Source organism: Setaria italica, chromosome VIII (genome assembly GCF_000263155.2).
Source record: "Setaria italica strain Yugu1 chromosome VIII, Setaria_italica_v2.0, whole genome shotgun sequence".
In the NCBI taxonomy this organism is placed as follows: domain Eukaryota; kingdom Viridiplantae; phylum Streptophyta; class Magnoliopsida; order Poales; family Poaceae; genus Setaria; species Setaria italica.
Genome location: NC_028457.1, coordinates 28,458,483 through 28,480,964, shown reverse-complemented (window position 1 = coordinate 28,480,964; position 22,482 = coordinate 28,458,483). Strand labels below are relative to the sequence as shown.

Genomic DNA, 22,482 nt, shown 5'->3' with positions numbered 1-22,482 from the left:
CAAATGGCTGTCCTTATGCCTTGTATTTAACAATATTGTTATGGGGCAATCAAGAAGCTATATGACTCTGTTGAGGTAATGATCAGACAGGGCAGCATCAGCAGTGGGAAATGCAACGTGTTGGTCCTAGTTTAAAGGTGACTAGCATTTCTGCATTTCAACATTTCTGCAGAAAGATGCACTCAGAACTGCAGTACAGAGCTACTCAGGCTGCTTCCTCGTGGTGAGAAAACTAAATCAGACACATTTTCATATGCCTATGGCGTAATGTCACATGTATAAATATTGACATTACAAAAGGGTGGATTTGAGGATGAGATATTTCTTCACTATATATAATGATGATGCGCGACCAAACAAATCATGGTTCACTATATCATAAGCACTTTACCAGCCTCTTGTTCCATGTTCAGCACTACATAAAACTAGTAATTAACCGCTAACTAACAGGGGTGGTACTAGCCAATTTGCATCCCATCCGAAAGGAACCAAAGAACTGATAATGAAGCACGGAAAAATTTCTTAGGTAAAGCATAAATATGCATCCAGAGATATGACATCTGGATAATCTCTAATGTTTTTTCTTCTTTATTTTTTTGCTAGTACATAACTGCATATCTAGCAATTTTTGACCTTTCTCTTTGTTTAGTCCGGTATGCAACATATCAAAACATGAAACAGTGCTGGGTGTTGGAAATTCTACTTGCTAGCCTTCCTGACTAAACCAATACTTTCTCTTTTTTATTCTTTATTCACCTATGCAAATTTTCACGGATTGCAGTTTTCTGTTTCCACAAGTTATATGCATCACACATGAACATGGGAATCATCTATGCTATTAAGGCAGCTAGAGGTGTGCTAGAAGTACTACATGCTCCAGTACATAAGCATCTACCACGAAATAGATACCAAGGTGTCAGGAACTCAAGCACTTCTTTGTTCCTTACACAGGGACCCTTGCTATGTGGGTTCGGTACCTTGTAGGACAGGATCTTGGATAGGTGAATCGAGATGTTAACTACAAGAACTCACATCATGAGTATAAAACATAGACAACAGGAGATGAGGAAGGAGAACACACATATGCCGAGGAGGAAGATAAGGTGGAGACACCATGGTTGATGCGGAGAACGCGGCTGTCACACCTTGAAATTTTTGAATTTCAGGATGTGATTAAAAAGAAATGATTAAAAAATAATTTTCTCATAATTTTGAATTTTTTCTAACATTTATTTTCTTTACAGGGAATTTAGTATAGGAAAAATAATTGGTTATTTTTCTGAATTAAATAAAGTTGTTCTTTGTGTGTGCATTTATGCCAATGCATTCTGATGTTTCATGAGTGCAAAAGTTTCAACAATGCGTTCAGACGATAATTAAGTTCTTCTAAGAATTTTCCAGAATTTCTTGAAATTTATTCTCATTTTCTAAGAGCTAAATCCAATTTTTGGAAGGCTCTAGAATCCTTTTCACGGGCTCTAAGTATTTTGTTTGGACTCCTCGTATCCCAAACTATCTCAAGGAATTTTTCTGGAATGTTTAGAATTTTCAGAGTATTTTTCGTGGCTTAAATAAATTATCTAGATTTTCTGGATTTTTATTTACACAGGAAACTATTTCTGAAAATAATCTTATCCTATCTTTTTTTTGGGCCGAGCCCGTGGACTCGACCCGCTCTGGCCCAGCGACCGGCCCTCCTAGGCCCATCTAGGCTGACACCGCCGCTCCCCGGGCCTAGCTCGGCCATGGCCGCCGCCGGCCCCTTCCTCGGCGTGCGCGCCACCCTAGGGCTCCGCGCAGCCATGTAAAGGGCGAGCGCCCGAGCCCTTGCGCCTGCCGTCCTCGCCCGCCGCCGCCTCACCGCCTAGCCGCCTCTAGCGCCGCGCCATGCGCCGCCGCCCGAAGCAGAGCAACGGCGCCGGCCAGCTGATTCGTCACGACAGCCGCCCGTCGGAGCAAGAGGAGGACGCTACGAGCTTCGCGACGCCCGGACGTGCACCCGACGCTGTTCGGCATCCCTGCTTCGCCGCCGGAGGAGCCCCACCGCTTGGAGCCCGAGCCGCCGCCGCCGGTCAACGCCCGCCTACAATTTCCGGCCGGCTCCATGAGCCTTCAACCCCGGTGAGCACCTCCCCAGGATCCCCTGCACCTCCTCCACCTCCTGCGCCGCCCGCCGGGGACCCCGGCTGCCCGTAGCGCCGGCGAGGGTCACCGTCAGGCCCCGACGAGAGGAAGAAGAAGGTCCCCCTTTTGCGTTTTGGCCCCTGAATACCTCTGTAATTTGTTCAAAGATCTTTGTGTCTTGGCAAATCTACAAATAACCCCCTGTAGAGATTAGATCTTTTCAACCGAACCCAAGCTATGAACTTTTGCAGATCTAACCCTGAGCTTTGACCAATTTGTGAGCACTGTTAGTTGTGTCTCGCAAAATATTTCAATCTAGCCCCTGTCATCTATAGTTAATCACATCTAGGTCCTTCCAATCTTGTTTAGCTCATAGAATTATGTTTTAGATCCGTTTTAATCCGTTCAAGTTGCGTTAGGTTCATGATAATATAAATTATACGATAGTGGTGATATTTTCTATCATGCATATTTTTAATAAATTTAATATTAATTTGATTAATGTCTATTTGAATGCCTTTTCTTAATGAGAATTTAAGTAAATAGGGTTTACATCGATCTTTGTAAATAAAGTATAATTTGCATTAATTCCAACCCTTTACATATATTTTTCTAATTAAAATAAACCTAGCATATAGTCTTTCGTGCTCATTGTTCGATAGCGGTTCTTTGTCAGCTTTAGCTCTATATCTCTTTTGAAGATCTAGTCTTCTGTAAAGCTTTAGATCTTTCCAATTCCAGTTTCATCTCAGATCCAGTCTCTTTCATAAATCTAACCAAGCCTTTCTTTTTCAAAGCACGATTTTTGTGCTTAGTGAGCTCAATAGTTTATCTTAGAGTTTGTGTTCTGCCTAGTAGTCTGATCATGCTTGTCCCTGTTTCTCTTACAATCCAATATCCAGTTCATAGCTATCTTATATCCTAGTTGTCTCTTTGTGAGTCAGCTATGTTCTTTATGGCCAAACCTTTTGCAGCCATCTCTTTAGAGTCAATCTTGTTAGTTGTTTCTTTGCCGACTAGTTCAGTTTAGCTTTGATTAGTTTGTTATCCCTGCAACCTAGTTGCTCTCTTTGTAGGCTAGTCTTTCCTAAACCATAGTTTACGCTTTTATTCTACGCTCTGGAATAGTCTGTTTTTGCTGTTCTAGCTCGTTTCACCTTATTCGTTAGCAGTGTGTATTACCTGTTGCTTGTTTTTAACATCAAAGTTAAATGTGAACTTGACTATCCAATTAGTTTTCTAAATAAAAACAATTAGTTTTCTAAATAAAAATTGATTAGGTTCTATCCCGATTTTCAAAAATTAAGATTTAATTAGTTAATTCTTATTTATAACTAGCTTTTCTAAATAAAAGATATCTAGTGTTATACATCGGTTTTCATAAATAAAGTTAATATACTTAATAATATTACAAATGCCTTTTCCACATTAACATGTTTAGTTGAACCCGAAATACAAAGTTATTCGATTAGATGTCTTATACATGCTCTGAGTTTCTAAAGTTAATTGTTAAATTGGCATAACTTGTACCTGAATATTTACAAATAAAATATGATTAAGTTTATCGTGTTTTCAATGATTAAATATAACTTGCTTAATTCCATGTAGGGTATTTCTATGAAATAACATATGTGCATGTTTTATTTAATTAAAATGGATCAAGCATACAGTCTTTTTTATTTCTTTTATAAATCAAACCTCTTGATAGTTTTGCCTTGTCGACCATAGTTCCATTCTCAGCGTTTGCGTGAACCTAGAATTGAGCCCTATCCTTTCATACACTCTTTTAAAGCTTTAGTATGCTCTTTTAAAACTTTTCTTTGACCGGTGTATTGTTCTTAGTTTTACTTGTTTGTTGTTTTGTATGCTTGTGCTGATGATTGCTTCGAGTAGAAGGATCGTTGCTCGAAAGATTTGAATATTAAGAGTTTCAAGAGAGCAAGAGTTGAAGAGTAGTAAGAGTAAATTTTCATTGCAGAAAGGTAAGTGTCCCTAACTACCCTTCTGTCTATGCTTATTTATAATACCATGATAATGTTAATTGGAACATGGAGCGACTACCTAGGAAAATAGTGCAACCATAAGAACTACATAGCTCTGGTCTTAGCTAATTAATTAGAGACTCTAGTCTGGGGTAATCTTACCGAAAGGGTAAGAGGGGAGGCGTTGATGTGGTATAACATGGCCCTCAGGCTGATGTGCTCTATGATAGCTTCGCGGCCTTGAGAGAGGTTTATGCTCTGCTTCGACCTGAAACCTTAGCGGGTTACCACTTACTAGCGAATCTTTATAAAGGCCTCGTAGCGTCCCTATGCAGTCACACCTCAGTAGTGTGATGAGTGCCTGATCAGCACAACATGGTTGGGTCTAAAGTTATTCTGAACTTTTACGCGACTTGTGGTGAAAGTGTACAACCTCTGCAGAGTGTAAAACTGATATATCAGCCATGCTTACGGTCAAGAGCGGTCTGGACCCTCACATGATTAATAAACTTGAAGATGAACTTAAATCGTTATTATGGTTATTTCTTGTGGCCTTGCTGAGTACCAACCATAATTGTACTCATCCTTGCTTGCTGCTGCTTAGAAGAGGAAGGTGTGTGAAGTTTTCTAAAGATGATGCTAAGTTCTAGGCGTACGCAGCCCCTAGTCAATTGCCTCTGAAGTTTGGAGCCTTCGTTTCCAAGCTGTATATTTCTGATAGACTCGTAAGTCTTTATTTATATTCCTTTACGTGATACTGTTACTTTTATTCACTAATGATGTCACTATATGTATGAAACTAGATCCTGACATACATATAGGTAACACTTGGTTTTGTTTTCAAACCGGGTGTGACAGTGGCCGAGGTAGAGGTGGAGGTGTCGTTGCAGGTAGTGATGGGGAGACGGAGCGGCGGCACCTTGACGGGGAGATGGAGTGGTGGCACCTGGATGGGGAGGTGGAGCAGCAGCGCCTAAACGGGGATCGGAGAGAAAGCGCCCGAACGGGGAGGTGGAGCGGTGGCGCCTAGACGCTAGCTGCTGGCCTCGCGACGACGAGATAGTGGAATGCTGCCCGGGGAAAACACGAGGGTTGGGTTGCCGCAGCCCCATGGCGTGGGCTTCCAAACAGCAGGGGATTTCAGCCTGTGACCAATTTCCGCGCGGACTTCCAGCCCGAGGAAAAGGCCGGGATCCCCGCTGAGATTGGGGTTCCCAAAATAGCCCTTAGGGCTCGATCCAAGGTTAGGCTCGATCGAACCAGAGGGAGGCCGATTTGAGGCCGATTTGTGGTGCCTGGGGCTCAATCCTGGCAGAGAAAGGTCGATCTGGGTTGGAGAGAAGGTGGAGCAACGACGGCGTAGGGAGGAATGGGCGACGGCGAAGGTGCGGAGGGAGGAAGCACGGAGAGGGGAACGGAAGAGGAGGGGCGTCGGCTGGTTGAGCTTGAAGCCCTGGATGCATTTTTTTATTTGCTAGTGGGCCTCACGTTAGAATCCATCCAGGCTCAGGATTGTGGTGATACAGAATAGCTTAAAGCCCACTTCAATGGGTCCCACCCATAAAGATTACTTGGTCTATAAACATTGCTCTTGCCCTAATGTACAACTTCTGTGGCAACCTTTTGGTTCTTACGACAGCATTCAATCATAATACAATTCCTTGCTGCCTGAGCTGACATGTACAGGGCCCACAGTATTGGCAAAACACTGCCCCGATGTTACAACAGACGTATGATTTAATCATACAAGATACACATCCAATCCGCAATTGCAGTTATGATTTGACTCCTGCATACTTCCTCCACCACCATTGACACACTTCAGGGCATTATGTAAGGAGATGAAGGCCTTGACTGATCTCCCGAAACATCTGTCTGAGCTTGCTCACGGCCTTGTGCCTTGCATCATTTACTTTTGCTAACAATCCCGCTATTTCTGAGGAAGTTTAGGTAGCAAGCAGGATTAGACATTGAAGTCAAAACATCAGGATGGTGATAGTGTCCTTACCAATAAGTACCCTCAGATGGAGATAGCTGATATTTGTTTTGACTTGCAAGAACATCCGGTTAATTGCACCTGAATGCAATAGAAGAGCTCCAAGACATTAGGCTAGCTAGGACAGGATGATGATAACAGGAGTAAATCTTAGTTTAGTTGACTTCGACATACCAGACTCCAGTTTGGGCTGTTTCTCGAGCCCATGTATAGCACATTTTGCATAAGTGAGAAGCCGAACATGGCGTGGCGCCCCAAGATTCCCCAAAATGGACCTCAATAGTCCACTGAAATCGAGATAAAACATTTATAAGCTGCAAGAATGAAGGTGACAACAACAACATGCTGATGTGCTCTGACAAAAAAGTTTCATACTCTGTTCGCAGTATGACATAAAAGTCCCGTGGCAAGGCTTCCATAAATGAAGATATATCATCCATTCCCAGAGAGCTCAAGTCCTCCTTTAAACGCCTCTGCTCTTCACTAGACATTTGTGTGCCAAGAGCTGATTTGCTGATCATTATAGATACAGATATAGTTTAACAAGGTATATTATGGCATCAACTCCAAGCACACAAGGCATACTGATTGTACTCTATATAGTACGGTTATATGACGTGATTCAAATGTTAACTGATGGGTCCCACCATGATACACAAAGTAATATTGCCCCATATACATTAATTTCACACATCAAAATTATGCAAATTTTATGGTTCAAAATAGTTCTCCTACCTGTGTAGTTTCAAGTTGAATGCTTGAAGTAAAACGAACAGACAATTGAGGATTCATTCACGTACAATGATTAATAAAGTATATAAACGATATGAAATTTAAAGTTTTCCTTCATGCAATCTTTTAGTTACTTTTCATATTGGATTTAACTCTCTGCTCAGTTTAAACTTTAAACACCGCTTAAGAAATTGATTATTAAAAATAATATGTGCATGAACTTGGGAATTGGGATAAGTCATAAGCTCGTCCCATGATGCCCTATCAATATTTTTCCTGTCCCAAGAAAGATGTTCTATGAATGCTGATGATATCATTTCTAATATTTATTGCTCAATGATAACTAGTGCATCATGGTATATATCTGAAAGAACGGAATCTTACCTTTCCAGGGTTCTGCCTGTGAATATTACAGGAAAGTACTTTGCATATTTGCCAACACCGAACTGCTCGCCTAACTCCAGAATTGTTTTTGTATCCAACAGTATCAATGCTTTCCACAGCTGACAATAGTCCAATCTGAATTTTTGATCCAGTTCTCTATAAATTCCATGATCCAACAGAACTGCAAAAGCCATACCCACTTTTAGATGTAATCATTCTACAAGATCAAAGTGGCCAACTCACATTCCATACAATGTTTGAGTCTGATTAGCTCCCTCCAATCCCATTAAAAAGATCTCATCCCGTGTAGATCAAGAAGCTCCAACAAGAACAAATGCTTGCTGTTTTCTGGGAGCCTTAATGTCCCATCGCCCTCCATCATATAAAGAATTGAAAGGTTTTGATCAAGATCTAAATAGGAGCCCTGATCCACGAACAACAAAGGCTCATCGCAAAGGATGTCATCTGTGGTCACTAGGGATTGAAGAAGAGTCCCCAGACTCTATACAGTTGAAATATGTAGTTTGTCAACACAAAGAGGTTTATTTAAATGGGTCGCTTTGACCATCTACAGGTTCAGACTTATCACTATTGTCAATGAATGAAGACAAACATAAGAAAAAAGGATGGAACATAAAATTATCAGAGTTCGATTAAGATGCATTTATGTCCAGTTTTTGTGTTGTAGTCTACTGTTAATATAGAGGTTTCTGAAACTAGTTACATGTGTACCAACAAGACTGTAAGGACAACAAAGGGAGCAAAACACACATGCCAGTTTAAATTTTGGCTTGCATAATCGAGTTAAAAATCAACTCATAACATTTTACTAACATTCAAGTGTAAGTGATAAAGATTCACCCATCAGAGACAATCCAATCAAGAAAACATATATTTAATATTTGGATATCTCATATTTACGAATCGACCAGTTTGTTCCAGAATCATGGTTGATTTGGCCATTCTGGAGACGTTAGATGGACAAGGAATCCACAGTGAAAACAAAAATTTGAAGTGAGTTTCATGTGTTCATTCCTGAAGAGCTGGAATGTGATAGTTGGTACTGAGATTCTACAATTAATGTATTATTACGTTACTACTCTTCGCAAGATGTACAGTTATGCTTGCGTTGTGATTATGGACAACTAGAAAAATACTATGTTCAAGAAATGAGTACCTAGTGAAAATTTTCCATTGCCTTGAGGACAAACTAATATATTTCCAGGATGTGGATCACCATGGACAAAACCATGTACAAATACCATTTCACCAAACAGTTCAATCAAAGCCTTAGCTACCTGGAAGGTAAATACAACATGCATGAGAAAATGAAACTTGCAATAGAGGCAGGTGAACCAAACTCTGCTAAGTACAAAGAGAAAATAGTTTAGCATTAAGGTATAGAAATATACGACCATATATAAGAACCCATTATGGTGCATGATTCATAACTCCAAATGGTATCATGCTTTCAGGAAATACAACCCTGATTGGTGACTATATGCATTTGATTAACAAGTGTTATGTGTGTTCGTGTACATGAATACAAAATAAACACTTTTTTGTACCATAATAACTCAATGATGAAAAATCCGTATCCGGTTCTAAACACACAAAGTGAATAAGTGGTAAAGCAAAATGCACTACAACTTACTGTTAGACAATGTGTTTAGGCCAGCCCTTTGGGCTGTTGGGCAGGGTGCCGCACGGGCCTTTGGCCGTGCGCCTACCCCTTCCCTGGGATGGCTTGATTGCCTAGGTCATTAGATTAGGCAAGGATCTCCGTTGATTGGGTGTTACTATAAACCCTAGGACATCCTTGCCTATATAATCTGTACCTGTGCTTTGCACCATAATCAATCTATTATCCCAAGCCAATCTTGCTTTCACTTACAATCACAAGGAGCGTATTGGTACCGATATCAATACTGTACAAATTCTGGCTGAAGTACATGACAATGAGGACACAGAACAACTAGATAATGTAATAAATTATATTTCATTTCTTATATTTGCACACAGATACACCTTTCCTCAACAACTTAAGTTTTTGGGTTACTTGATGCATGAAAGTATGAAACTTGACATGGTACTAGAGAAGAGATTCTGAGTTAACATTAAACACAATTTTCATAAAAGGAACAATTGCAGACCACTTCTAGTCTATGCCAAAGGCCTGAGAGAGCTTAGTGGGAGAGTGTAGAAGTGTATTTGCCCGTCCTCCCTTCAGCAGTTCAAGTCTATTTTTTTTTGAACCAGCTGTCATGTGAACTTAACAAACTTAATGAAGGCTGAGCAGCTTTTGGAAAACCTGAATCTAGCAAGTTCTGTAGCATTTTTGTCACATTTGTAATGTGTATATGTACAAGAAAGCCTTCAATGAAGTCACTTATGATTGAAAATATATTAATGTCACAATACAGCTGCGAACCTTTGTTGGACTAATATTTGCTCTCCTCAGGAAGTCCAAGTCATTAACCTGTCAAAACATAAGAACCCCAGGGGTCAATGGTACTTCTCCTTATTAGTAATTGACTAATTTCTTTTCCATTATTTTAGAGTAAGTAAAAGAGTATGCGTGGTTTTCACATTTTTCGAAAAGTGTTTGTATAAACCTAGAGATTCCATAATGAAATCATCGAAATTCCACAGCAAACCCACTGATAGATAAAGATGCGCAAATAGAATCTTTGTATAAATAAAGCCTAAGGATTAATTATTTACCTTGTGTCCATAACAAAATTCCATCGTCAAAACCTCTCTGGTTGTCAATTGCTGCAACAGGATTAACTATTGTCACAAATTACCTTACATAAATCTAAATAGTTCACATAATAGTCAATTTTAAATATGTAAGCATACATAACACCCCTGACAGTCTAGTACTGGTTCATGTTCTTTTTGACTGTTTGTGATGTGCGTGTGGTGGGATAAGGTATGCCTTACGCAACATAGCACACAAAAATTGTTTATTCTTCCAAAAATACCACAGCAAACTTATTAAGTTTTTTAAGGCTCGTACCCAGAACACATAAGGCACTTTAACAACACTATTTTTCCTGAAGCAGTTGGCTGTTCTCTCGGAATTCTTAGCCTCTAGGGTAAAATCTGTAAATGAACGAGGAACAGTGACTTCAACAATACAAAATAATATACTAAGTGAATGTTAGAAGATCAGACAGAGATAATGAGAATTTCAACAAATGATCTAAATGAAATGCCACAAAACAACAAAGCTCAATCCAAGAGCATAAATAAGTGCATGAAAAATAGGGACATAGTTCAACTTTGAAACTCATCGTGCAAAAATTACAGGAATTTTACTTTTATTTTCTGAAAGGATTATATAAAAGCTAGGCAACAGAAATGAGCACTGACATATGCAAAATCATGGTTCAAGGAAAATAAATAAATGTCTTTTGGTAGTGCCTCCAGAATATATGAAAGAAAATAATCAAATAGATATACTAAATAGAAGATTTCTCAGAAATCATTTATCTAAATAAGAGTTATATACAGTTTACAATAAAGGAACATGAATGCACTTACCAAGCTCCATTGACATGGATTTCTCAAATTCAACTAGTATTCTGTCAAATTTATAATCAGGAAAAATCTGCAGACATGAAAAACATAATTTTGATTGTGACAAACAATAAATTATATTAGAACAGAGAGTGATACACGTAAAGGTTACCAACAAAATTTCATGCATGTTTAGAATCATGAAAGCATATCCTAAAGTTACAACAATAAATATGACCACAGCAGAGGATACAATGATGGAACAGTGGGTACCACCAGTACTCAGTAGGTCCTGGCTGCTCAAAGGAAATAGATTTATGGCCACTTCCATTCATGAGATATATGGTCAATGCATTTAATGAGGTACTAGCAACAAACTACACATTGCAATCAATGTCTTGATTGTAAGGCACCGTGGCACATCAGACTTTAAATCAACAGAAATCAGTTTGCCATAAGGATCATTGAAACATGTTAGTCCAAAAAAAGATAAAAAGATCACCACAGTGGAGTACCATGCGCGTGACCAATTGCTACTAATACCAGTCTGTCCAATCATGGCAACTGCTACGCAAGGATAAAGTATTTGCCAACAATTATATGTGCATCAGTAGAAGATGAGTACATTGATTGTGTGCGGTGCACTGATTTTATCGTGCGAAGATACTCCGTGCAGATTGGATTGTGTGCTATCAATTCATCCGACTGATTAAAGCTCAGTGATGGTGCATGCCAAAGTGTCAACAAAATCCAATTAACTATAAGAACCACAGAAATATGTTTTTAGAAAATTCAAATTAGAACAGTGACCACAGTGGAGGACAAAATGACAGGTCCAAGGCTGTTCGCTGAATCACAATCTATTTGGATGTGGCAACTGCCATCTAAAAGGCTAATGCACCCACCCACAACATTAAATAATGCCAGCATCTATTCATTAAGAACAAATAAAGTCTTGCTTAGAATTGCATCAACTTCTTTCATTAATGCTGCCACACAGAAGTAGTAGGACTAGGGTTTTCCTTTATCTAAATCTTAAATGCACAAAAGATGTTACCCGAACAACCAGTCAATGAATACTGCTTTTCTTAAAGTACGTTGTAGTCAAAGTGTAAAATTATTTTAGCATATAAGATGAATTACATGCAACAGCTGGTAAAATATTTGCATGATAAAAGGAAAACAGAGATTTGCTGTATTTAACATACCCAAGAGACTGATTTTGACAAGAAAGACATTGTCATGATGTCTATCTTCATTCGCTGCTCCAATCCAGGATACTGGACCTAGATGTCACCAAGGTTTGTACGAAAGCTCAGTACTATGTTAATACATATAACACTAACTCAAGAAAATTTGCATGTATATATGGCAGAATGAGAGTGAATCTATGCATAGGTTAAAGAATATCTTCTGCAAGTTTTTTCTATACTCCGAACAAACTATGTTATGCTGTTGTGCTCACAGCAAAACTAAAACTATCAATATGAAAAGAACAAGATATGCAGTTATATCTTGTTACTAACAATTCTATACTTCATTCAATGTTAGGTCAAACATACGTACAAGAGAGAATTGAGCATATGGGTCAAGTTAGCTATTCATTTATACTTAAAATGTCTTTGAAGAATTTTTGACTCAGCCATTCTGATGAAGTATTCAGGCGCTCAGCTGCTTCAATTTGAAACAAGTTTTACTCCATTAAATTTTTTAGAGGAATACTCCGTTAAATTGTGCCTAAAGGTAACGATTATTACCCATTTAAAGGGATACTGATTTCTAGTTTACTTCTGGTCTTTATGAAACATCATGACCCAAACTTTTACAATGCACATCATAAAATTGGTCAATAACTAAAGAATGAAACCTATTCTAAGGGTAAAAGTGAAAAGCTATTACACAAATGCCCACCTTTCTAAAACAAGGGTAGCCATATTGTATCCGCCCAGATTAATTTGGTAGGTCATAGTATAAAACAAGAGAATTGGATGGTGGATATGTCGGTAACATGTTTGTGAAATTTCTGTTGTCAGCTCTTTTATAACTGCTAGCAACCAGAATGGTGATATATTCCTTGACACAAAAGTATACCTTTACAAAAAAGGAACAGAAACTGAGAAAATTTAACAAGAATCTCACCTTGACAGCTACATCTTGATTGTCATGCAATCGACCTCGATGAACCTGAGCAATTGATGCAGCAGCAATCGGATGTTCGTCAAATTCCAGGAATCTGATACTCACATATTAACGCTTAAGATTTTTTTCCCACACCATAAGCTATTATGAATTATTAAGCACTTTAAACCCCAGAAAACCACATAAAAGTATCAAATGAAATGCAATGCTTTGTACATTCACAGTTTCAAGCCTTCAAATGGTGTTAATGGAATGGATATCGCAAAGGTTCATTTTACTACTCAAAAAATCCAAACTAATGATAAAAACAGCCAAATCTTTCCCTTATTAGGTATACTGTGAATTTTAACAGTAATATGGTACACATGGAACAAGCTGGCAAAAACACTCAATACAGGCTGCATGAAAGGATCAAAGTCGAATACAGAACCTACAGTATGGTACGCACAACAGCCAACCTATGAAAATTCTGTTCTGACTACAGGTACTGATATTAAACAACCAATCTAAAAAGGGTAATCACGAAATAAAATACTTACATTTCATGCAATTTCTTGCCAAAATTCTGCTCTATGACCATTTTTATATCATGAAACTTGGATGGAGTTGCCTGAATTGTTGGACAAAAATACAGTAAATAACAAAGCCAAGTCACATGCGTATACACCATCATTGAGGTAGCAGCTAATAGTGAACCTGATCTTGCAGGCTGGAGAGAGTTGAGGAGTACTCCTTTGGTACTTGTCTTAGTGATGAAACATATTGACCGGCTTTTACATAGAACCCTCCATTCACTTCGCATAGTTTAAGTAGCTTTTTCGCTGAACGCAGATGAACCTACGCTCAAGCAAAGAAAAACATATCATTTGAGGCTTCATGTGATCTATAATCATACGTGAACTCTGGCGATTACTAATTGCATGACAAACACTAGATATTAGATCAAAGGGTACAGCCATTGTAAAAGAGAAGAACGCTATGGCTTGCTAACTCAAACGAGTGGTGAATCTGCATAATGTCTCTATTCAAGTGTATCAGAGCATCCACATTGCACAACTTGGTTTCTGTGGAATAATGAGGTCAGGAAATAGTAGTATGAACTATTGTGTTCTAAAATGCTACATTAATTGCATATGCGGAACACATAAATAACTAAAATTGGGTCCTAGAGGGTCACTGACATCAAGATCAAGCAAGTATCTGTATTATGTTGTCTGCTACTAAGTACTAAGGAAAGATTTTGAGTTTGTGATCCAAATAGCAAAGGAGGCCAGAACCAGTTGATTCCTCTAATGTTGCACAGGCCCATTAGACAGGCGCAGAAAGGCTACCATGTGACGGTGTTATCTAAATGTGAACTTTACGTAACATCAAAATAAATTATGTTTCTGTTTCCAAAAAGTATGCACTGGTACTAGACAACTTCAGCAACCAGATCCATGAAGTTAATATCTCTAGCCCTACCTAGCTACCACATTCAAAATAACTGATCAATCATACAACAATCATAACATGATGACAAAACAAAATTATTGTAGTCAACAAGCTTACACGCACCCATCGCATCCGGGGCAAATCCATACCTCAGAGAGCTTAACCCGGTAATCCGCCGACCCAGAATCCAGCCCCCTCAGGGAGTACTTGTAATCCGCCACCACGAACCCAATCTGCGACAACCAACCGCCGGGAAACTGAGCAAGAGTAGCCTTCGGAACGCAGGAGGAACAACAACGGGGAGGAGCCGTATCTAGCGCTGAGGGCGAACCGTGTAGACGGCGCGGGAGGAGCGGGCGACGCCGTGCTGGAGCGCGGAGGCAACGCTTCGGCCGTTGTCGCCGGTCGGGGAGGCGGCGGCCAGCGCGACACCCGCCGCGGCGGCGGTGAGGAGGAGCGGGGCGCGACGGCGGCGGAGCATTGCGGCGCGGATTGTGGGTTCAGGGTTTGGGATGGTAGATTTGGAATTTGGGGGAAGAAACGATTGAGGCGTAGTAGAGCCTTCGTTTGAAGAAGAAATTGGAGATTCAGTTTATCTTTTATTTTTTTAAAAAAAACTCTCTCCCAGTTTTGAGAGTAAAATTCAGTGAAAATTCTTCTGTCCTTTTAAATATTTGATTAAATATTTCTCATGTGAAAAATCGTTTAAAAAATATGTTCACATTATCTATGTCTGCGATAGTTTACATCTAAATATTGTTCCCTTGGAATTTTATTTTTATGTAGTTATTAAATTCCATCATGTTCCACATATTTTGCCAAATACAGCCTTTACTTCTTAGCCCTTAGCATACCAACAGGTTAGAGTTTGTTGCAAAGCACCATGAATAATTTTATACTTTTGGTTCCAAATATAAAATTATAGGTCAATATTTATGAGAAAGTTTACTTATAGGTCTTTATTGTTGAATCATCCAAACTTACAACATATCTTTTAGTATGGGACGTGTTTTGCAAACATTTATTCACGCTATGTGCTAAAAAAGGTCCTGTTTGGAGAGCGGGAGCTTTTCTAAAAAGTTGTTGGTCTGAAATGCTCACTTGCTGCTCATAAAAGCTGTTGGTCCTAGAATCTGTTGGCGGGGAAGCTGATCTATTTGGCAAGCTAGCTTACGAATATTGAATGCACGCTCCAATGGACATGTTCTCCTCGATCAAGTTGTTCTTTTTTTACTAATGTTAAATTAAAGAACCCGACACACCCATGGCGTCATGGCGACCTACAACTACACTATCATCTCACATTAGTCCCAGCCAGGCAACCAGCAATCGCTTGCTAGCTAGCCAGCCAGCACCTGCAAGCTGCAGCACATGCAGAACACGAACAAGGTCTCGATGGTGTCATGACAAGAACAAAGGCAACCAACGGTATGAACAGGAACATTTTGTGATGGCTTGGCGCATGGGGTAGAGGCTGTGCCTCGCTACTGCACTGATGAGTCACACCTTCCAAGGGGGGACGAAAGGATCAAACTCAACAGAACAATTATTATTTTTGGTAAATTATTCGATGAAAATTAGGTTTTTTTCAATTTCTCTGTGGTGGATGCTTTGCTAGAAGAGAGGTTATTAGCTGCACTCATCACTGCCTTACCTACACTCTCTTTTTTTAATAATAATGATGCATTTGTCTTGCTATAACAGACGTAGAATAGACTATCATGGCAACCCCTTTGTGGTTCCATGGCAATGAGTGGTTGATGTTTTTATAATTATTCTTTGGTTAAGCTGCTTATTAACTACTAGTGTGTGGTTTATCTTTAAATATTATTTTTTTCTTCCACGTTTTAGTCTGTTACGAGGTTATGCCCGAGTTTTTATACTCCAGCACATATGGGAAGGGAGGTTTAGTGGCATCTTGAACTTTTGTGGTGTCTGAATGTTTAGTTACCGATCCCCTCATCCATTTTCATAAATTTTATAAATATATCCCATGACAAAGAACTTTTATACTCCTAGCAGATTTAAGTCTTGTTTGCAAAACACGTATATATTTTCATCGCTTTGTTGTGGGCATGAATTTTCATACTGTCAACCTGAATAAGAAATATTTGAATGGAAGGGGTTGATCCATTCTTCCACTTCTTTACATGCTCACTACATATTGTGCATTGCTTTTTTTTTTCCATTGAGGAAATTAGTGTTGGAGGTACGAATTCGGTCTCCTTTTTAAGTGTGACTAGCAAAATGCCCGTGCGTTGCTACGGTGAAATGATAATCATATTTTTAAAACTCGTGGGTTTTTTTCCTATTTCTATCACTATATATTTATTGCATTTCTGTTAACATATATCCTTATACTAAAATAATTATTCATTTCTCAAACACAATAAACCAAAATATTTATTGTTTGATGCTTTCTTGCTATGCGTGTTTGGTTAATTATTTGTTTACGAGGAGATATAGTGTCTAGCTGTTGTTCACAAGAAATAGTGTCCAAGTATTTTAAATGAAGCTTAAAGTTTGAAAGGTGGGCTATTTAGATTGTCAGAAGTGCATTGGAAATTTCTGAAACTAAAACTGGAATGTTCAGTTACTGGTTGTCCATGCGTTGCTACGGGTCATTACTTGCTCTCACGTTATTATACATTTGTTTATAATATGTTAGCTTCGCTTCACAATATGCGGTAGACAATTCATCAAAAATGAGTGGCAAAAAAGACCATTACTCCATCACCATTATGAAGGAAACAACAATTACCACCCAAATATGAAACGTATAGGAAGATATCAGCAAATACTACATATCAAACAACAGTGACATCATCAAGAATATTGAATGCCTTAACAAATATCGGTTGTACCTATTTGGTGAGGACCTCTGAATACACTATATTCTTTGTGTATCTATCGGTTGTGTCTTTTTGATTCACCTTTTTCTTATTTGAAACTGGAATGTTCAGTTCCTGACCGAAAGTCAGAGCTCTCAATCTTCCAAACCAAAGATCTTTTGAGCAAAGTTCCAATCTAGAACTTGCAGCCCTATAGTACCTCTACAAGTTTGGTTAAAGGTGCTTGGAGAGTTTGTTATTGGATTTGGATGATCTGTGCTCGAGAAAAGGTAGCCTTTCGGTGCTTTGGAGATAATTGACAGGAGCAAATTCTAAAGGTTCAGTGTAACCGGTGTTTTTCCCAAAGTTCAGAGACTTTTATCTTTCGATCCTATGGAACCAAAGCCCTATCTAACACATGTAGCTCGTTGATCCAGATACATCTTTGTATAAAGACGATTTGCAAGTTTATGTTTGGATTTGGACAAGAATCGTTGGGGAAGGGACTGCTTTTCTGTATTTCTGGAGCAGCTACAAGCAGCAATAGCAGCTCGCAGCACTGCCACCACTACTTAAGCCTCCGCGGTGAAAATCCTCACGTGCCACATGCCGGCAATGCCGCCGAGGCTGCATGCAGGGGCAGCGGCAGAGTGCCCTGCTCCGGCTGCCACCCGCGCCCAATCCCCCTCCTTCGCCTCTCTATTTTGAAGAAAGGAGAAGCTTTTTGCCCTTTAGCGCCCTCCCTTCCCTCCTTTTTCCACCTGAGCCCCCCTCTCTTCAGAATTTGGACTGCAGGTTGATTCCATAAAAATTGAGGAACTTTTTTGCAAAATGACCATGACGTATGAAAAAAAACTGGGCAGAAACCTTACTTGCTTTATGGAAAAAACATGTTAGTATGACATATTTTCACTTATATATATCAAAATGCCTGAGCGTTCCTACGGTGAAATGATAATCGTATTTTTAAAACTCATGTTTTTTTCTATTTGTATCACTATATATTTATTGCATTTATGTTAACATATATCCTTATATTGAAATAATTATTCATTGATGGCCATCAGCCGTGGCTTCTTCTCAGGGTCGGACCCGTCGTACTGCTTCAACTCCTCTTGAGTCTTAATTGTTTGCCTTACCGTTTTTGGCCCAATATCTCCCCCGACATGGCAGCTTAACTTCGCACCTGGCTCGTAGCCATCCATCTGGATTGGGCGGTCGAGACACTCACGATGCAAAACACAACTCGGACACTCGTGATGCAAAACACAACTCGGTTCCAGCATCTCATGTGAAATCCTAAGGTGACGTTTGGACGGGGGATGTGATAGGGATACGGAGAAGTAGATTATGGATTGGGAAATAAAACTCCAATCCGAATCCATGGTTTGGCTGTGCTTAGGAAATGGTTTGGATTTAAAGCGGAACCCACGTGCAATAGAAAAAGAAAGGAAGAGGACTTGGCCGTTTTCTCTTTTTGATGCAACGGCACCGTCATAATCCAAACTGCGAGGCACCCTTATCTCTGGTTCTCTCTTCTCTTCGTCCACGCTGGACCTTACCCCGTATTCGTGTTTAGGTTCTTTAATTTGGGTCTAGATTTTCTACGGGACCCACAAACTAATTAAAAAAAGGACGGTCCTTATCTTTTGGTGTCTTGTTCGTTCACAACCACATGGTGCTACTCGAGCTCCGAGGCGAGCAGCACACTCTGCCACAGCACGACAAGACCGAGGCTTCAGCTGCGTGCGATTCGAGTGGCGGCGGCGACCACTACGCGCGGCACCTGCGGTGGCGAGCACCATGCGTAGCATCTACCATGGCTGCGCTCCCGCTCGTGTGGCTGCGGTGGCGGTGGCTTCGCTTCCCTCCGCGTAACTCCGAGCGCAAGCCATGCGGCGAGCTCCGACGTCCACAGCATGCTCCGGTCCCGACACTTCAAGCTGCTGCGGTTCCTCTCGCTTGTGCGCGCGTGTGGACAACGCACGGGCATCAGTATTATGGGGAGCTCCAGGCGGCGGCTGCGGCGGGGGAGATCCGGGCGGCCGCGGATGGGAAGCTCCAGTTGGCGAGCTCTGGGTGGCAGCTTCAGCGGGGGAGATCCGGGCGGCTGCGGATGGGGAGCTCCAAGCAGGCGCGTGGCGCCGCCTCGGCAACGGGCGGGCGGCGCGGCCGTGGTGGGGCACCCCGCTCCGGCCGCTGCCCGCGCCCCGTCCCCCTCCTTCGCCTCCTTGTTTTGGATTGGAGAAAGGAGAAGTTTTTTCCCTTTAAACCCCCTCTCTTTCCTCCTTTTTCAATCCGACACCCAGACTATTCATAATAATGGACTGCGGGTTGATTACACAAAACATCAGGGGTTTTTTTGCAAAATGACCACGACGTACAAAAATTCAGGCAGAGGCGTTACTTGCTTTAATAATAGGTAAAGATAGATGGGTCAAGTAGACAAATTGAATAGTTCATGCGCGGTACGTACTAACCTAAAGTGGTTATTTCCTTTCTAATATTATGTGTGTTTAAAGAAAGTGATTACAACAAATTAAAGTCAAGCATTGCAAAATTGCTCGTGACATAATAGCTGATCGATCCGGTTAAATTAACGGCAATTTCTAATCACAACACCAAACGAATTAATCCTCCTATAGCTATGCACCATCATCTATCGTCATCGCCACTTGACGAGCGAGTAGACGGAGAGCATGATATGAGCGCGGTGCACGTGGCGGCCGCCAGCATGAGCCCCGCGGAGGCGTAGGCGAGGTGGAAGAACCTGTCCACGTCGCGGTGGAGCCTGTCGACCTCCGGCGAGCCGCCGGTGCCGCCGAACACCACCCCGTCGAAGTAGCGCTTCAGGCCGTGGGTGAAGCCGAGCCCCGCCACGGCGCCGGCCGCCAGCAGCAGCGCGAAGGCCACGCCGGAGGATCAGGACGGCGGACGGCAGGGCGGTCTGGACACCATTGTTAATAGCTCAACAATCTTTAAGCTAGGGTTGTTCCTGTCACGATCGAGACCACGCACTGGGTTTTATAAACGGCGGCAGCATGGGCTGCAGCTCGCAGGGCCGGGCTAGCGATTGCTTTGCTGGTTCTTTGTGCAGGTGGTCGTGTTCTAGCTTGGAGCTGATCGAAAAGACGGCCGCGACACTTGGCACGGCCGCACGGGGGATGTTGTCGACTGTTCCAACGCTTTGAACCGGTCACCTGCTGCCGGTTTGTCAGTTCGTCTGAATCGACAGGACAACAACGACAACGGGAGGGGAAGATCCAAGAACAACAGGCTGTGGATGGAGTAGTTCACGCAACCTAGCTTATTTGAAGTTTTGAACTCACTGTTTGTTGGCAAGGCAACAAGAATGAACCAAAATCATCTTCAGAACCTTGGGGTTGGGGGTTCACACCCTATATATACACGGTATCGATTCCATTTAAACTGTTCTAATACATCAAAATCACCCTCGCAGAAGTTGTGTATGGGATTCATCTATTTATTTTCTAGATCTCCTCACAAAAGTTGTGTATTTGAAATTAAAAATTTGCACAGTGATAGTTGATAACTTAGATATATACCCTACCTTTCAAATTCTACATTTTGGGTACAAAGGATTTCAGAATTTCTCATAGGGGTATTGCCAAGTGATAGTTGCTAACTTAGATATGTACCCTACCTTACAAAGTGAATCTTCCTTTGTTGTATTGCGACATCAAGTTGGGATTTGAATTTGAGCTAAATATCATGAAATTCAGTAATCCTAGATGTGAACAGAAAGTTTGAAATTTTTTTTTGTTATATATGCTAAATGTCAGCATTGCCAAGATAACAAGCATCCACACTGGAAAACTCAGCATTCGTCCCGAGGCTTAACACCGGTTGGTTTTTGACCCGGTACTAATGTGAGCATTATTACCGGGTCTAACGGCTAATTCCCCCGGAGCCCCCCGTGACCCTCTTTAGTACCGATTGGGGGCTCCAACCGGTACTAACTTCCCTCCTATATATAAATCAGGCGTCTTCTTCCTTTTGCCCGAGCTATTTCCTCCAGCTCGGGCTTCATCCATTCATGGCGAAATAGGGGAGGTGCTGCCGGATTTTTGACCATTTTACAGGGATTTCGCTCGTTCAAGTATTCTAAAGGTTAGAAACTTCATCCTCCCTTGATACATGGTTAGTATACTAAGTTTATGCTTTAGAGCTAGAGCAATTTGTGATTTTTAGAATAAGGTACAATGGAGAAAATTTTCATTTATATGCATGTGTTATTTAGAGCTCATATTTGTTATTTTTAGAATAAGCTACAATTTTTTGGATGCTATGTTTCGTATTAGTCAAAGAAATTGATATGAGGTTAGAGGAATAATTTCATAGTTTAGTCCTTTACAAATATGAGTTAAATAAATTATGCAGAAAAATATAATTTGGTCATATTTTAGTCATCGGCAAATATGAGTGAGATAAATTGTGGTACATAAAGATAATAAGATAAAATAGAGGTATGTAATTAGTCATTTTTAGAATAAGCTACAATGGAGAAATTTTTCATTTATATGTTAAGTTTGAGCTAAATAATTTGCAGGGAAAAAGTATAATTTGTTCATAGTTTAAATTTGCAAATATGAGCTACATAGAGATGGCTACTGCTGCTGGAGGTAGTGGTGATGGTGGGGGCAATCGTCATTCCTCTCGTAGCAAGGGGAAAACCACAGTTGGCCCTCATGATAACCCAAAGAAAATGAGCATGTGGGAGAGAGCAATGCTTCGTTATTTGGAAAGATGTCATGAAGATGCTATTGCGGCGGGTCAGGAACCTCCTTTTGATGGTTGTTATGCTCCACCGCCAGTCTCATGGGTTTCAGGTCCGCTGAGTACTACCATTGCAGGAGGCACAAATAAACCACATGATGAGGCTGGGTTAGTGAAACCTTTGTCTTCGCCATCCAAGGATGCTTAAAGTCCTCCTAGATAGTATTCCGTAGATGGTTTGTCGTTGTGTATCATGTTGTTTGTGTTTAAAATTTAAATTTGTGTATTTCTATCTAAATATTTAGCAACATTTGAGTTTGTCATAGTGTATCATGTTATTTGGGTCTGAACTTTAAATTTGTATATTTCTATCGAAACATTCAGCAACATTTTAGTTTGTCTTAGTGTATCATGTTGTTTGGGTTTGAAATTTAAATTTCTATATTTCTATCTAAACTTTCAGCAACATTTGAGTTTAATGAAATTTGTATCATGTTTGTTATGTTTCATGTATAATTCTATTGATGATAAATCTTTGGTTCGGTAGTACTTTCTAATGGATTGGCAATGGATGTACAGCGCGGACAAAAGCTCTATG

General features: G+C 40.5%; 1 protein-coding gene and 1 long non-coding RNA gene across 2 annotated transcripts; one reads left to right on the top strand and one right to left on the bottom strand.

Moving 5' to 3' along the window:
• Window positions 1-1,568: 1,568 nt before the first annotated feature.
• Window positions 1,569-21,761, top strand: LOC111258247. Its single transcript, XR_002678878.1, has 4 exons — window positions 1,569-2,121; window positions 4,018-4,106; window positions 21,151-21,278; window positions 21,718-21,761. It is a non-coding gene; the product is annotated as an uncharacterized LOC111258247 (long non-coding RNA).
• On the bottom strand, window positions 5,625-14,882 carry LOC101782786 (uncharacterized aarF domain-containing protein kinase 1). The gene is made up of 16 exons (XM_004979390.3): window positions 14,648-14,882; window positions 14,466-14,549; window positions 13,579-13,719; window positions 13,422-13,492; window positions 12,883-12,976; window positions 11,952-12,029; window positions 10,768-10,834; window positions 10,241-10,326; window positions 9,943-9,993; window positions 9,650-9,697; window positions 8,396-8,516; window positions 7,219-7,399; window positions 6,478-6,615; window positions 6,277-6,389; window positions 6,115-6,183; window positions 5,625-6,042 (listed from the first exon to the last, which is right to left on the bottom strand). The coding sequence occupies exons 1-16, from the start codon at window positions 14,795-14,797 to the stop codon at window positions 5,936-5,938; spliced, it is 1,599 nt and encodes a 532-aa protein (XP_004979447.1). The 5' UTR covers window positions 14,798-14,882; the 3' UTR covers window positions 5,625-5,935.
• Window positions 21,762-22,482: the final 721 nt, after the last annotated feature.

Coding starts and splice junctions, on each gene's coding strand:
- LOC101782786 (XM_004979390.3), bottom strand. CDS start 14,797: ATGCTCCGCCGCCGTCGCGCCCCGCTCCTCCTCACCGCCGCCGCGGCG. Junction 12,030..12,882: donor ATCAAGATGTAGCTGTCAAG/GTGAGATTCTTG, acceptor GGTGACATCTAG/GTCCAGTATCCTGGATTGGA. Junction 6,390..6,477: donor TATGTCATACTGCGAACAGA/GTATGAAACTTT, acceptor TCTCGATTTCAG/TGGACTATTGAGGTCCATTT.